The sequence below is a fragment of the Perissodus microlepis genome, chromosome 23 (assembly GCF_051167445.1).
Source record: "Perissodus microlepis isolate ML-2025 ecotype Zambia chromosome 23, ASM5116744v1, whole genome shotgun sequence".
Classification (NCBI taxonomy): domain Eukaryota; kingdom Metazoa; phylum Chordata; class Actinopteri; order Cichliformes; family Cichlidae; genus Perissodus; species Perissodus microlepis.
The window spans coordinates 34,917,548-34,934,236 of NC_140482.1; the positions used below are offsets into that span (position 1 = coordinate 34,917,548).

Consider the following 16,689-nt stretch of genomic DNA (forward strand, 5'->3'; position numbering starts at 1 on the left):
TCATCACATACAACATAGGTTCCCCAAAAATATCTCATGAAGAGCTTTACTTTCAGAAGTTTTCGTATCCGACTAAAGTCCAGTGAAAATGCCATTTTGTGCCCAGATTTCAGCGGGTATACACGTCCGACTCTTACTTTGAAAAGGGTCTCGGAGCTCGAAAGAAGAGAAAGGGGGGGGGGGGTTATTTCCTGGGAGTTATTTACTTTGAGACAGATGATTACTTTTTTTCTGTGGGAGGAGGGTGGACTGTAACATTGAATCAGTTACAGGTCGATGTAGCTGGAGCGCAGTAGTGAAGGCAGTCGTGGATGCGGACAGAGGGTGGCACATATGCTCTCACAGAGCAGGACCTCTAAGGATTATAACCGCTGCAAAGGACCCTTTATGCTGCGGCATTTGGAGTGACCAATTCATTGTGGATATACTTACACGAAAGGAATATAAAGCAGGGATTAGTATAAGGTAATTAAGGGGTCGATTGAAACTATTTTTCTTAGTCTTTTGAAAAGTTGTCTCGTTTTGATATAATTAAAGAGTGGGAAATCTACAGTAGATTACTGTTCTGTAAGATTAGATGGAGTTTAATTGTATTCCTAATTAGTTTAGCCAATTAATGCACCATATCATTTCGTATCATATTAATAGAAAAGTTGATCTAAAAGTTGCATTCACTTAATATGGATCGCAGGGAGCCCTTCGACCCTGCAATTTGTATGCAGGCTTTGCATTAAACAATCCAAAAGGATTTTGGGGTTTGATTTCCTCTCCCCCTTGCACCATATGGTCTCACCCCTGGACGCCAAGCGGAGAGATCATGCTGACTCTGCTGGATAAAAGCGCTCGGTTTTAGGCTCACAGCTGGAGGTGTCAATTCGAAGACTGAAGGCTCCATTGTGGGATGCTGCTTGGCATTTAATGAGAAACACATTGGAAATTGTACATCACATTGTTTTCTAGTCTGTCCCAGGAATGTAAGGAATTAAAATGGAAAATCTGTACTGGTTGCACTTCAATAAGGCTGACTGGAGATTTCGAGCGGCAGCTGAACTGATCCAAGAGGAGAAAAAGAAGAAAGGAAGAACTTTTAGGGCCATGTCACCAACGGGTTTAACAGAGGAATACCGCCTGTGGTCAGAATTTCAAGAGTGAACACTCACAAGAATTTAAAACATTTTAACTGTATTCGACAGTTTCTTAATTTTTTATGGAAAATTATGGTACATAACCGACCCGGCGAAAGTTGAGATAAGCCAATATCAGCTGTTGCTCAACTGTGTCCAAACCCAGCGGAGGATGCGTTTGCTCTGTGGCGCATTTGTTGAGTCTCCTGCTGGGAGAGCAGAGGAAATAAAAGTGGATCGGGACGTGCACGAAGTCTTACTGCCACTTTAGGCTCAGTCAGATTTACGCGCAGTGGCTACAGAACTCTTGCCAAGCCAATGCAATTGAAAAATCCTCTCTCGAAATTGTTTGAGACAACGCGAGTGCACAAACATGCCAAACGGATTAGGCATTTTGTCAACTGATTCCCACGCGAATATGTACTTTTGTGCACACTGGGCGCGCTAATTATAGAGCTAAACAAACCCAGGTTACCCATGGATAATTTAGTTTTTTTCGACTGAGCCAGAGCGGGCAGCCACAGGAAACAGCAAAGGGACCAGCAGCTGTATTGTCTGGGACCAGGGAAGTTACAGAAAATGAAATCTAGACCTCCCCGTCACATGTAAAACCTATTCTGAGATATAAAAAGAAAGAAAAATACTTAAAGAGAGTTAATTGAAGGGGAGCTTAATCTTTAGCAGAGTTTACCTGAAAAGGCCAGACATAACACGATCTTTGTAAAGAATTGTCCGGAATAAAGGGCTAAATTTGAGAAGGTATCAGACATGATTATCCAGTTGATAACAGTGTTTTTATAGGTACATTTAGAATTGTAACAAAAAGGGGAGAAACAGAACAACGTGCAACCAATTTGTGCTTACATTCCATGCAAAAACTAAAATGTGCATTTATAAAACGAAAAGATAAGCTTTAGGAGAGCGAGTAAGCAAGGGGGGGGGGGGATTACCTTCGATGCACTTATAAGGCGGACTGTGTCGCCCTCTATCGATTGGGAGCAGCCACCACTGGCTCCTATTCAAAGTACCTTGCAGTTGTTAACCCTTTAAAACCCAGCGTATCATATTTGATACATGTGTTTTGTGAGTTTTTGAGACTTCCACATCATCAGCGTGACTTTTTTTTTTACCCTCAAAAATGATATGAATTGCATGACAACTTTTTAATGACTAAATTGCAAAAATATGGCTTGTGTAGCAAATGTGATACAAATTAAATATCATATATAATCAGATTAAAATTTGATATATTTTTATATATTTTGTCTAACAAACACTCCGTTATCAAAAAATTAAAGATTTCTGGCAGTTATTTCATGGTTCAGGGTTAACGGCAGAATTGCGAGTCACAATTTGCGAATATAATAATTCTCCTCTTAATAAAATAATGGATGCATATCTGCAATAAATTTCATATGTGTACAGTTTCAGCACTAAAGCAATGTGTGGCACCAGAAATGTGCACGCATGGGGTTATCATAGCAAGCGCATGCTCGGTATAATTACTTAAAGTTGGGCTTAAAGGAAGTAGAAGTCAAAATTCAAAAGTGAAAACTCCACTGATCCATTTTTTAAACATTAATGCTTTCAAATTGGATAAATCATGTAAGATCGGATAAAGTGTCCTCGTCTTTAGTAAATAACCGTTTGTCTTTACAGGTCAAAGCATCCATAGTCATGGATTGGCTGAAGACGTTTGTCCTCTTTGGAGGCAGTTTGGTGGTTTTGGTTTCAGGTAAGTAAACCAGTCTGCAGGTAAATCCTTTTGATAGTTTCCCAGCTGTTTCTCTGATGTTTACCAAACTGTCTCTTAGTTACCTCTGGACTGCCTCCACCAACCATCTTGTCTGACCAGGAGGAGTTTGTCCTACAGCGCAATTCCATCTTCAATATAAGCTGCACCGGTAAAAGAAACGTGGTTTGGGAGGAACCGCTGCCGAAAAACGCCCTGGTTTATCCGGGGTATTACACTTCAACACTCTTCATAGACAACGCAACTGTAGAAAACACAGGTTATTACACGTGCAAATATGAAGACCCGGATGAAGAACTGGAAGATGCTGAAGCAGAAATTTATGTTTTTGTCCCAGGTGAATATATTGGTCATATGTTATGCTATACCATATAACTTTTGCTCGGGCGGCTTACAGCACTAGAGTGAATTTGTGGGGGGTGTCGGTTTTTCGCGTTTAGCGGGCGCCCACATGCCATAGGCTGAGGGCGACCGCCACGGGTTTAAGTCCCACCCGTGCCCCTTTGCCGCATGTCTTCCCCTTTCTCTCTCTGACCCCGCTTTCCTGTCGTTTCCTCACCGAATCTATCAAATAAAGCTGAAATAGGCCAACAGAGTGAATTTGTTAATGCAGCTTTAGAGACATTTAAAGAATATTAGGTTGACTCTATCAGAGCATTAGCAAAAAAAAAAAAAAAAAAAAACAAAGTCATGAAGCAAATTTAAAAAAAATCCTCTTTTTGTACCTAGATCCACATGTTCCATTTGTCCCCGAGTTACCCACAGACCTGGTTGTCTCCATGGACAATATGGACAATTATGGATTCAACATCCCATGTCGTGTGTCTCACTGGGACTCCTATGTCATCCTGAGAAAAGTCCCCAGTGGAGAGGCTATGCATGCCTTATACAACAGCAAAGAAGGGTTCTTCTCAAACAACCTATCTCCTGGGCAGTACCAGTGTGAAACCACTGTGAATGGCCAGATATTCCGAAGTTCTATTTACACTGTAATATCTAATGGTAAGTCAAGACAAGTGTAGTTGTAGTATGATATACTCTCTTTTTACTAAAAAAGAAATAGGAGCTATAGACATGGTAAATGGCAGGATAAAGATTAAAAAAAAGAATAACTGAACAGCTGGAAACACTCCTGTTTATGAAGAGAAGGCTACAGGGTGATCTCACTGCATGACATTATGTCATTATTACAGAAGTGGGATGACTTCACATGCATGTTTGCACTCTCTGTGTGTTTGTGTGTGTGTGTTGGTGTATAACCACCACTCTGCGATAAATCAAGTCACGGTAATCAGGCTGCCACACGTGATGCGAGAGATTGTGTTGCTGATAAATGCTCTCCGCTGGTCCCTCTTTAGACCCTATGGAGATAATAGCCAGTGAAGAGACGTTGCGAGCAGGGCAGCCTTTCAACATTACATGCATCGTTCCTTCTGGCCTAGACTTTCAACAGCAGTGGCTCCATCCTAAAAAACAGGCAAGATGCAGTCATTTCCCTCTGTGTTTTCCCATTTTAATTAAATTTAGTCTCCTATACAGCTTCAGCCACTCATCCACTTCATCTTGCAGTGTGTCCTTCAACCCAATGTCATTTCCAAGCAAGCAGTACTGAGCCTTAAATAAGAAAATAATGGTTTTGGACCCAAAACTAGCAGTGGCAAGTGGAATATAGCTCAGAGGACAGCCTTTAGTGGTTACAAATTATGTGTTAGGAAAGCAGCAACTGAAGGTTGGGTCTTTATTGTGAGGATGTAAGCCAAACACAGCACTTTTGCATAGAGTTAACTGCCACAGCTATCTTGAGGGAAAGAAGCAGTTTAAAAGAAGGGCAAGAGAAACCACAGTAAATCTTTGACCCCACTGACCTTGAAACATGTCGGACAGATGTTATCTGCTCCTGTAAACCAGCTAAACATTTAATGCTTTTAAAGTGTTACGTTGAAGGGTCAGAGCAAGTTGCATTTGTAACTTAAGTTTGTTTATATTCAGATACTTAATCTATGTGCACATTTTGCATGGGATTCCTTTAAGCCCTTTTCCAGAGATGGTCAGGGTAGGAACACAGGACTTATGACTCCTGGTTTTGGTCTCAGCTGCAATTACAGGCTCTTTAAAAGCCTCTGTGATCCTAATTTATCTCCTGTGGCCTAGCAAGTGTTTTAACCATTAGCCTTCAGCACCACGACATACAGATTCTGATATACAGATGTTGTATCTGCAAAAGGGAAAACTCTGTGAATTACAACATTCAGATATCATATTGCTAATATTTTTTTCTCTGGTGATCTCACACTGTTCTTTTGTGTCTATAGGCTAAGGATGCAGTTTTGATGAAGGAAACTTTTCCTGAGCGGGTCGTCTACATCCTCAGTATCCCACGAGCCACCTCACAGGACAGTGGCACCTATGAGTGCTCTGTTACAGACAAACGCGGTGAGGTCAGAGTCAAAAAGGTGGCTGTGACGGTCTTTGGTGAGTCATCCCCCAGAAACCTTTCCTAGATACCACCAATGAGTTTCCAGCAGAGCTGTAATAATGTGAATAACTGCGTAAACGGCCGACTTAAAATCAGTTATATCATATATATTTAACATTCTCATCATCATTCAGGTCAAATTAGTATTTTCCCATATGTACACAAAGTGCTTTCAGCAGTGTGTGGAAGTCATTTTCTGCTATCCAACCATAAAACATCACCACTGCTTTCAGCATCAGCTACTGTGTTTTATAGGATGGGTTCAACAGATGTGTGTCAGGTCTTCATTTCACCTTCAGCCTCCCTGTCAATGTGCCTTCTTCCCAGTCCTTCACTTGCACCACTTTTAACTTTCCTCACTCACTTTAACCCATTTTAACCTGCAGTCTTCTGATTTTTCCTTTTGCAGAGGAGAATTCCTTTGTGGCCATGGACCACAGTGGGATTTTATCCACAGAATTTGTCCACAGTTTTGAGGAGACAGAGTTTACTATCATTATTGACGCATACCCAGCCCCCAAAGTGACATGGATGAAAGATGGCAAAGACTTACAAGTGAACTACTACCTCTTTACTACGACTAGCCACCAGGGAGGAAATCGGTGAGGAAAAATATTCTTTGTTATTAGATTTATATGCAGGAAAATTCAACATTGACAGCAGTTATTTAGTTTGAAGGTCTTATGGTGGTTGTCCAGCATAACATCTCCCACAAGTAGCGGCAAAATTAGTAACATTTAAAAAAAAAAAAGACATGTATGACAATGAGATGTAAATGTGATTTTAGCATTATCATTATTTAGCATATCATTTTCTTACCCAGGTATCTGAGCACTTTGAAATTCAGACATCCTCTGGAAAAAAACAATGGAAATTATACCATAATTGCTCAAAGTGACTCTCACACTGCTCAGTTCTCCTTTAACCTGCACGTGAAAGGTAAGAAAGACAGACTGACAGACCATAGAGTATTTAGGACCTATAGAAGATTTATGACCCACTGTATGTGTCTTCTTTCAGCTCCCACTGCAGGAATGATCCCATCATCTTCAGTCCCTGTGCTGCTGCCAGAGCTGGACGAGATGGTAGTTACTCTCCACACCCCTTTCACTTTGACCTGTCATGGACAGGAAAAACTGGGCTGGGAGACGCCAATCAATTTATCGGAGCAAACGCAGGAGGACCCCAACAGCTTGTTTTTCAGCACCATCACAGTGGATAGTGCCACCGCAAGCCACACTGGCTACTATACGTGCTTTTATAGTAGAACTATCACTGAGGATACAGCAGAATTTAGCAGAATCTACATTTATGTTCCAGGTATGGAGTAAACTGAGCTTGTGTGTTTTGTGTGTTTGATTTTATTTTCTGGTGTGATAATCTTGTTTTATTCCTACACAGACCCTGATGTCCCCTTTCTGGAATCACTGATACCTTTTGGCAACCACGTCCTGTCTGGATACGATGAGATGGAGATCCAGTGTCGAGTGTCTGATCCAAATGCTAACGTGACTCTGATTAACAGTGACACCCAGCAGCCTGTGCCTAGTATTTATGACAGCAAGAGGGGCGCTTTGGGGATATTCATTGCTGGAACCTATGTCTGCAAGGCCGTCATAAATGGACACGAATTCTACAGCGAGGAATATATTGTCCATGGCTGGACAGGTGTGTTTTCTTGTGTTTGTGAATATGTAAGACAAAGACACAAGTTTAGCATCCTACATGTTAATTCTAAGCTTTCAGCTTGAACTTCTTTGATCAAGATTTACCTCTACACCATCATTTTAACTCGATAAAATGTTGTATCACAGATGAGCTGGATGTTGAGTTGACAGCAAAAAAGACTGCTCTGCTGGTGGGCGACACAATAACTGTCACCTGTCTGGCTCGGGGATCTGAGATTCTGGAAGATCACTGGAAGTATCCCGGCAAACTGGTGAATGCACACATCATTTTGACTCCAACTGTATTTAATGTTGTTTTAAAATTGTTTGTAACTGAGCATCTCTGATGTTCCCTTTTTGTTTGGCAGGCAAATCGTGGTACAAAAACAGTGCGAGAAAATAAGAGAACTCAGGAGATCTTTTATACCCTGACCATCCCACAAGCTTCAACCAAAGACAGCGGCATCTACTCTTGCTCCATCACTGACATACTGAGTAACAGGGGCCAGACGAAACAACTAGCTATTCAAGTTTATGGTATAAAACCTTCCTACTATTTCTGAAGTCTTTCTTTTTACAATGATATATTAGTGATTATCTTTTGGACTCTCTTCATGTCTCACAGCAAGTGAGTTCTTGTCCATCAAGCCCGAGTTCAGAGAATACGAATCTGCAGCGCTGGATAAAGTCTGTGAGTTCAGGGCTGTTGTCAACTCCTTCCCAAGTGTTCATGTCAGCTGGTTTAAAGATGGCTACCCACTCAGCTATGTGACTGCAGAGATCTCCACCAGCCTTCGGCGGATCAATGAAACCAGGTGAAACGCCACTAATGGCAGCAGAGATAATGACAACCTCAAAGTAAAATTCTCATGCATTAGCTAGTTTACCTTTTAATTAGTTAGAGTTGATGCGACTGTGAGCTGTCACTGCTGGGTGCTTATTGGAACTTCTGGTTGTGTTGTTCTTTACAGCTACATGAGTGTTCTCACCCTGATCCGAGCCAAGGAGGAGGACAGCGGGAACTACACCATGCGGGTGGAGAACGGAAACCAAAGTCGTGATATCAGTTTCATCCTTGAAATCAAAGGTCAGAGAAATCAATTCCCATGAATACTGCTCTGACAACCTTTTAGCCTCAGTTAAAGTCTGTTTTTTTCTTTCTCATGCTTACACTGACTGTGTTACAGTGCCTGCAGTCATTGTTGATCTGATGGACGTTCACCATGGCTCACCTCAAGGCCAGTCTGTGGTTTGCATTACCAGAGGGCAGCCGACACCCACGGTGGAGTGGTTTGTCTGCAAGAATATCAAACAGTACGTGCAGTCTTCTTTGAGAAAACATTAATTTGTTTCTGGACCTCTCTATATACACACATGCTCTACATAGTCTTTTTACTGCTGTTACCATCCAGTTGCGCTAATGATTCGTCTTCATGGGTGCCCATCCCTGCCAACTCCACTGAGATCACATTGGACTCACACATTGATGAAGACAATAACCTGGAGAGCCAGGTCATGTTTGGTCATCTGGAAAGCACAATGGCAGTGCGCTGCATGGCCAGGAACGAAATGGCTGTTGTCAGCAGGGAGGTCAAACTGGTGTCCAATGGTGAGAGCACACAAACATATTTCACTGCATCCTCTTCAATAACCTCCTTTTTTAACCTACCTTTGAAATGATGTTGTTTTTTCCACCTTTTATCCTCCAAATTTCCTTTAATTTTTGACGCTCAGGGTGTGATGTGCTCTGTAAAGACTGTTTAGGGCTAGCTTAGCTCTGCCAGTGTTGTAGCAGCTGTCAGCTGATAACTTTTTAGTGGCACAACTGATGGTGGGTCATCAGGAAGGGGCTCTTCTTCTGACAGCTAATTTTGGGACTCCAGGAATCACTAGGCCATTTGGTCCTTTCAAATGAGCTTTACAATTTCACCCCCATCTCCCTACAACAGCTCCTCATCTCCACCCCATCCCCCCCACTTCTGTGTTGTTTTCTCAACATGACTTTTTGGCTTAACTCTCTGCGCACCCTGTGGTTTTCATATTTCTTATGCAATAAATAAAGCACATTTCACTGCAAGAATTTCAGTAGACATGCTGCATCCACGTGATTAATGCGTGATCCATTTAACATGTGTGACTGCTGGATTTCCTCTTGAACAGGCCCTCACCCTGAGCTGACTGTAGCTGCTGCTGTGCTGGTGCTCCTGGTCATTGTCATCATCTCACTCATTGTCTTGGTTGTTATCTGGAAACAGGTATTGTTGTGATCATTTTTGCATTTTATCCCCACTTCTCACCTGCTCACCAGTTCATCCATTTCTCTTTTTTCAGCATACATAATGAACTGCAGATTTTACTCTGAGCTTTCAACTGGACACTGTTAGTCTTTTCACCTGCAAGATATTTGGATATTGCATAATCAGCTCCTGAACTTAAAATTTCCTTTTGAGACAATAAAGGAAATTTAATTTGTGGGTGGATCTGCAAAACAAAGACCCCAGTACTGTAAGAACAAAAGTAAATTTGCAAAGGTTAATTAACCATCTTTTATGCGTTCTTTGTCTCTCAGAAACCACGATATGAAATCCGCTGGAGGGTCATAGAATCTGTGAGCCCAGACGGTCATGAGTACATCTATGTGGATCCCATGCAGCTTCCCTATGACTCCAGATGGGAGTTTCCCCGTGACAGACTTGTGCTTGGTGAGCTGACAGTCATTTTTTATATGCTAACTCTATAGAGGCTCTGTGGCCTCCCTGCTGGGATGTTCCAGCCAGGATGGTTCACTCTTTCTTTGAAGTTAGGGTGCGATAAACTAATCTAGCTTGAGGTTTTTCCGCCTTGAGTCAGTGATCAAGGGGACAGTCAATCACTGGAAAGAGTCACAGATGAGAGAGCAGAAGCATGCAAAGTGTATGGATGTGTTTGTATGCCTGAGCAGTTTCTTTTATTTTTATTACAAGAAAACTGATCCTCTGTTGTCACGTCTTTCACAGGTCGTATCTTGGGCTCTGGAGCCTTTGGGAAGGTGGTAGAGGGCACCGCCTATGGGCTCAGCCGCTCCCAACCTGTCATGAAGGTGGCAGTGAAAATGCTGAAACGTGAGTTTAACAGTTGCCATGTCATACCTGACTGAATTCAGTGGTAAATAAAATAAGCCTTGAAAAAATTCTAACAATGAATTCAGTCAGTGGCACCGGTCTGTCTATATACATTATCATATATTACTGGGAAAACAGCTGACAGCTCATTTTATTTGTTGAAGGAACTCAAGGGGGTGGTAAAGTGAAAGCTGTAAAGACAAGAAAAATATAGTTTTCACTATAGTGAAGACAGGACACTACAGAGAAATATTTTTGTCTTTAGTCCCATATCTTATGATAAAAGTCTTTAGATATGGGACTGAGTGGCTTGTTGTTGGTTTGACTGAGTGTGTGATAGTCATGCTTGCTGTACCTTCTTTCAGCCACAGCACGCTCCAGTGAGAAACAGGCCCTCATGTCTGAACTCAAGATCATGACTCATCTTGGACCCCATCTCAACATTGTTAACCTTCTGGGAGCATGCACCAAGTCAGGTAAATAACCCACACAAACCAAGGACATAAAGACACACAGACACACAGACACACACACACATAGAGACACACACACACAAACGCACACACTTTCATAAGCAAACATGTAAGGTAGTATAATGACTGTTTATCATAACCACTGTTGCCTCTCCTATGTAATTTAGTCACCACTTTACAAAGACACACAAACAATAACACCCACATTTGTATGCACGCACTCACACAAACACTCTTTCAGATTTGGGAACTGCAGACATTTACAATCGTAACAGCCCAAAAAGATTGACAGCCTTCCTCAGCTCTTGCTGGGTGTGGTATTTTAATAGGCTTTTTATGGGAAAGTGGAGGCTTGCCCTCTTGACTGTGCTTTTAGCCTTTTATGAGCCTCTGATAAGATTAGCCTGCAGACTGACGCCAATGCACGACTTCATCTTCTGTGTTGTTCCCAGGCCCTATCTACATTATCACTGAGTACTGCTTCTATGGGGACCTGGTTAACTATCTGCACAAGAACAGGGAGAACTTCCTCAGTCTGAACCCCGAGAAGAACAAGAAGGAGCTGGATATCTTTGGAATCAACCCTGCAGATGAAAGCAGCAGGAGGTACAACATATAGAAGATATTTCTCACATCTGCACATATATCACAAATAATGTATTTTCATTTGTGGAATGATATTTTTTTTCCCATGCAGACAGTTATCAAAAGGTACTTTGCAAAAAGACCAAACATCCTCAAGTCTTTACAAGCCCAAGCAACCATTTACAACACGTGCACTCACATTGTCCATCTACCCCTAATCAGTAACTCTATCACCAGTTTCTCCATGGTTGAGGAGGTTGTCTGGCATCTTTGCCTAATCAGATCACAGTCTGAAGTGGTCTCCGCTTTCAATTTAATTGCGTTACTATGGAGGTACCTGTTAATTGTGTCCACCCAAATCCTCATGGTAAAATAGCAGCCCTCTCTCGCTCTCTTTTGAGGCTCATCTGTGTTGATGGATGACTCACAGTGACCACACCTCAAAATGACCATAACACAATTTAATCCTGGCTACCATGTTATCCTCAACCACATCTTCCTCTAACCTCAGCCTAGGGGAGTGAGAGGATTTAAGGACACACACACATATAAACTGACATGCACATAATTTGTAGAATGTATTTTTGCTATAGGTTGCCATCACTAACAACGTTCCTTTCCTGTCTTTGCTCCCAGTTATGTGATCCTGTCATTTGAAAGCAAAGGGGACTACATGGATATGAAGCAGGCTGACAGCACTCAGTATGTGCCCATGCTGGAGATGAGCAATGCCTCCAAGTACTCAGACATCCAGCGGTCTAACTATGACCATCCACCCTCGCAGAAAGACTCGAGTGGTACGCACCGTCTTCCTGTCCTGCTTCTTGCTCTGCCCTCAGAGTTATTGATGTGGACTTGTTTGGCCTTGGTGCTATGTTTGAGTCAGTGTTTTAGCCAGGGGGTACACCCTGTCAGAATTTTAGGACTGGTAAAACCCTGCAATTACATGGAGAGGATAATTGCAGCACATGCATAATAATGCCTCATTTCTCCCTGCCATTAGTAAAAGCTAGGTTTGCGCAGGCAGTGCTATATTTGCAATACACGTTGAACATATACTCGCATAACGCTTCAGGGTGTGTTTGTGTGTGTTTTCTAAACCAGAAGGTGAAATGGAAATCATGCTGTCAGACGACGTAAATGAAGGCCTCACCACCACTGACCTGCTCAGCTTTACCTACCAGGTGGCCAAAGGCATGGAGTTTCTTGCCTCCAAAAATGTAAGTTTAAAAGAATTAAAAGATCTACAACCTTGCATTCCCCTGCTTCCCTCTGCACTAATCGCAGGTTGTAGGTTTTGTGCTTTGACCTATATGAAGACAGCCATACTGGCCAAAGGGGCGAACTAAGGAAATCAGTGGTTGTGTGATAAGCAGTCCCGTGAAGGCTGCTGAGCCCACTCCAGAGAGAGGCCAGGAACCGAATATAGTAGCAGCACAGCCAGAGCTAGAATTACCAGACAGGGACGCACTGCAGCCAGAAGTTTTTCATTCAGCTTCATAGTTATTATCCCTAAATATCCAGTGGTCACAGACATCCCTCCAACTGGCATGTATACACAAAGAGTATGCTTTATAAAGCATTATGAAACTGCATTAAAAATGTGCTTGAGAGAGTAGCTATGGGAGCAGAGTGTACTGGTTTGAGCTTGAAGAGAATATGAGTTTAAGAGAGAACTGAGAACAGCTATGTCGTTCAATGAAATGCTAATCAGGTTTCCTTACTTTCTTTCAACAGTGTGTACATCGAGACCTTGCAGCCAGGAATGTCCTTCTCTCTCAGGGCAAGATAGTGAAGATCTGTGACTTTGGACTGGCTAGAGACATCATGCATGACAACAACTATGTATCCAAAGGGAGTGTAAGTGTTTCTTCTGCGGACAAATTATACTGTAGTTTAAAAAATAACAGATTCAACAATAGCTGAAGATTTTGTTTCTGTCGTAAAACAGACTTTTCTCCCGGTGAAGTGGATGGCACCAGAGAGCATTTTTGATAACTTGTACACAACTCTGAGCGACGTGTGGTCTTACGGCATCCTCCTCTGGGAGATATTCTCCCTAGGTGAGTCCCAGCAAACCTCTGTTAAAGAAAAGCAAATCCAAATATTGGTTGAGAAACTCACGTGAAAATGTCTCTTTGCAAAGGTGGCACCCCGTACCCAGGGATGGTGGTGGACTCGAGTTTCTACAACAAGATCAAGAGTGGATACAGGATGTCAAAACCAGAGCATGCACCTCATGATGTGTATGTAGGGGCTCACGTAATGGGTATACAGTTGCTTTGTTGGGGTGTTCATTTCTGTGCTGTGATATACAGCATCTCGAATCTGTCAAGATAAACTTACAAAGTGCAAGACAGCTTGTATGTTCTCGACGATTGCATCAGATCACATGTTTGTTGCTTTTTCAGGTATGAGATGATGATGAAGTGCTGGAATAGTGAGCCAGAGAAGAGGCCATCTTTCCTGGGTCTGAGTGAAACAGTAGCTTCGTTGTTACCCTCCAGCTACAAGAGGGTGAGTCTCCTTGTGACCTCTTACAGCCTCGGAGCTCTGTGGAAACTTAACACCTGCTTTCAAGATTTACCTCTGCTCATTCTTGACCTCATGGTTGGACCTGTGCATTCTGTTGCCCTTTTATTTTTTTCATTTTCTGGCTGTTTAATGGCTTTTTAGGTATCATTTACCAAGCATGTGTTTAATATGCAAGCTGTGTATTTAAAGCCCTTTCCACTCTCTCTGCATTTGGATATTTTTTTCAAGCTCTCTCGCTTTTTCTTAAAACAACAAAAAACCCACACACACACATGCAAGCACACAAACCTACAAGTGATTAGGGTTCAAACGCAGTAGCTGGATGTCAGAGCGGCTGGCCTAATGACACAGCCCCAGTTCTTGCCTCCACCACCCAGTCTTAATGACCCCACTACACATGGCACATCAAACCGGCCTCACCTCTGCCTTCCCCACAGTGTAAATGGCTGGTGGCAGAACACGAACCAGCTCCTGTTTTAGCACCTCACGCTAGCATGAGATATGTAATTTTCAGTTTAGATCGCACCATCCAGCTGGCAAATGAGCTAGTGATTACACACAACATACCGCACTTCTCCAGTCCTGTGGCTCCATAGTTCTATGGTTATTCTGTGAATTGAATCATCATTGCTTTTGTGCAACAGGAAAAAGTTATATCTTTTGTTTCCACCATGTATTGGTATCTAGTTCTAATGGGCCCATGTTGTTTTTGATTCAGCAATACGAAAGAGTAAACCACGAGTTCCTGAAGAGCGACCACCCTGCGGTTACTCGGGTATGCATGGAAAATGAGGACTACATTGGGATTGCCTACAAAAACCAGGGGAAGCTGAAGGACAGAGAAAGTGGCTTTGATGAACAGCGGTTGAGCTCTGACAGTGGCTACATCATTCCCCTTCCTGACCTGGACCCTATATCTGACGAAGAATATGGAAAGAGGAACAGACACAGGTAAAAGTCAGTGACTTTTGCTACAGTTCACAGTGTTACGCTTTAGATGAGATTAACTTGTGTGTTATTTATGCCCCCTGTAGCTCTCAAACATCTGAAGAGAGCGCCATTGAGACAGGCTCCAGCAGTTCCACCTTTGCTAAGCGTGAGGGTGAGACTCTGGAGGACATCACGCTGCTGGATGAGATGTGTCTAGACTGTAGTGACCTGGTGGAAGACAGCTTTCTGTGACAACTGCTCAGCCTATATAGCATTGGCAGAAAAGACAAGGGGTGTGAGGATATGGGAATCTAGAGAAAGACCTGTAAATGAACCAAAGACTGTTCTGTCAACCCTCTAGCCCCGCCATCCCTCCTATCAGTCACCCCATCAGAGAGAGAGGACAGAACAAAACCACTTCAGTATGTGGATGACTCTGTGGTGACATCGCTACCCCTCGGACATTGCCCCCCCCCGTCCCCGTGGGCTGGGGATGAGAGTGAGCAGAAGGTTACCTTAAAGAACTCAGAAGACTCAGAGCCTGTGTGTTGGAGACATCTAGATAAAAAGATCAAATTTGTCTTCATACTTTGCAGAGCTTTATTCTATCGGGCATTCTTTTAACAGCAATATAAGCAACAAGGGACAAATTAAACATGTTAGTCAGAACTTTAATTGAACACCGCGGGACGTCATTCATATGGTATCTATAAAACCACTATAGTGCACTATTTAAACTATATGATTCCAACACTAGCAACAACTTTGGCAGGTAAACACACTCCATACTCACCTGCTGCAAGAGAAGCACCTGATGCTGGTACAATCAGTAGCAATACTTGGATTTTAAAGCACAAAATTTGGACTATGTGCATTTTTTTTGTATATAACCATTTAATGTATTCAGTGGTTAAGTACATACAGTAATTCAAATTTATTTTTTTACTTTATCAATATATAAACATGTTTAGTTTGTGAATACCGAGTAGATTTTGACCACAGCGGTTTGTATGGTTAGGAGAAATGAGCTTCTGAGTTGCTTCTTGGCGCTGCGCTTTTTGCAGAAATACAAATTGAAACATTTGTTCTCAGATAAAGTCCCCAGTCATATCTGTCATATAGGCTTTGTCTAACGAAGTGTGATTGTAATGTAAATAGCTTCAGAGTTGTTATATAAGAAAGAATTATTGGGATAGCACTCAAATATTTTATAAACACATATTAAACTTGTCCACCCTTATTCACCCGATTGAAGACAATAATTTTGTGAAATCCATTACAAAAAAGGAGATAATTCTCCCTTCTTCAGTCAGAGAAACATTAAAACATCACAGTAGACAGTCAAAAATATTAGTTTTCTCATGCAAATATGGGAATCATAAAATAATAGAGATCAAAAGGCATTTGTATCAGTAAATATGGCAGCATGGCCAATAAAAAGTATATAGTGCTTTACCAGAAGGTTACATCCTCTAACCTCATATTTTATCTGTTGTCCTGATGTCTATTAGCAGGTTCTAGTTATAAGAAGACAGTAGATAAACTACAGATTCATTTTTATATGATGTCATACATCAATTATCTGTAGACTCTTTATAACCCTCTGTATCTTCCTGCTGCTGAACCAGCTGTGCCACTGCCTCCTTCTCTTTTACTGTGACATAAACTACGTACGGTTGTTGCACTTTCCTGTCTTTTTGTCTTACTGTTGTCGTTTGATGTTGCTGACAAATTAGCTAATTTTGGTCTTAGATGCTTATGGCAGGCTGTATGGATGTGAATGTTTGTGGTGCGGTTGAGTGATGTGTTGTTGTCAGTACCCTACCTGTAAGTAAAGGTAATCACACCCAGTATGATGATTCAATACTGTGCTTCATTATTTTACATCATGTACATTCAGATGATTTATATTTCAATAAATGATTTATAATGTAAAAAAAAAATCATGTTCTATTGCTCTTTGTTATTTTTAAGCATTGCACACCCAAACAAAAAATATATAGGAAATTATTTCTGAGGCATTTTTCAATGCAGAATAAAGAAAA

General features: G+C 41.8%; 1 protein-coding gene across 1 annotated transcript; it reads left to right on the forward strand.

The window, feature by feature from the left end:
* The first annotated feature begins 241 nt into the window (after positions 1–241).
* pdgfra (platelet-derived growth factor receptor, alpha polypeptide) lies at positions 242–16,564 on the forward strand. Its single transcript, XM_084921830.1, has 29 exons — positions 242–465; positions 2,784–2,859; positions 2,939–3,214; positions 3,607–3,879; positions 4,236–4,354; positions 5,190–5,349; positions 5,763–5,955; positions 6,177–6,292; positions 6,374–6,673; positions 6,755–7,021; positions 7,168–7,292; positions 7,389–7,557; positions 7,646–7,835; positions 7,992–8,107; positions 8,208–8,334; positions 8,433–8,629; positions 9,181–9,275; positions 9,590–9,722; positions 10,017–10,121; positions 10,487–10,597; positions 11,047–11,200; positions 11,816–11,976; positions 12,284–12,399; positions 12,917–13,039; positions 13,131–13,242; positions 13,326–13,425; positions 13,591–13,696; positions 14,433–14,665; positions 14,749–16,564. Exons 2-29 carry the CDS (start codon positions 2,802–2,804, stop codon positions 14,894–14,896), a joined length of 4,383 nt encoding a protein of 1,460 aa, XP_084777956.1. The 5' UTR covers positions 242–465; positions 2,784–2,801; the 3' UTR covers positions 14,897–16,564.
* Positions 16,565–16,689: the final 125 nt, after the last annotated feature.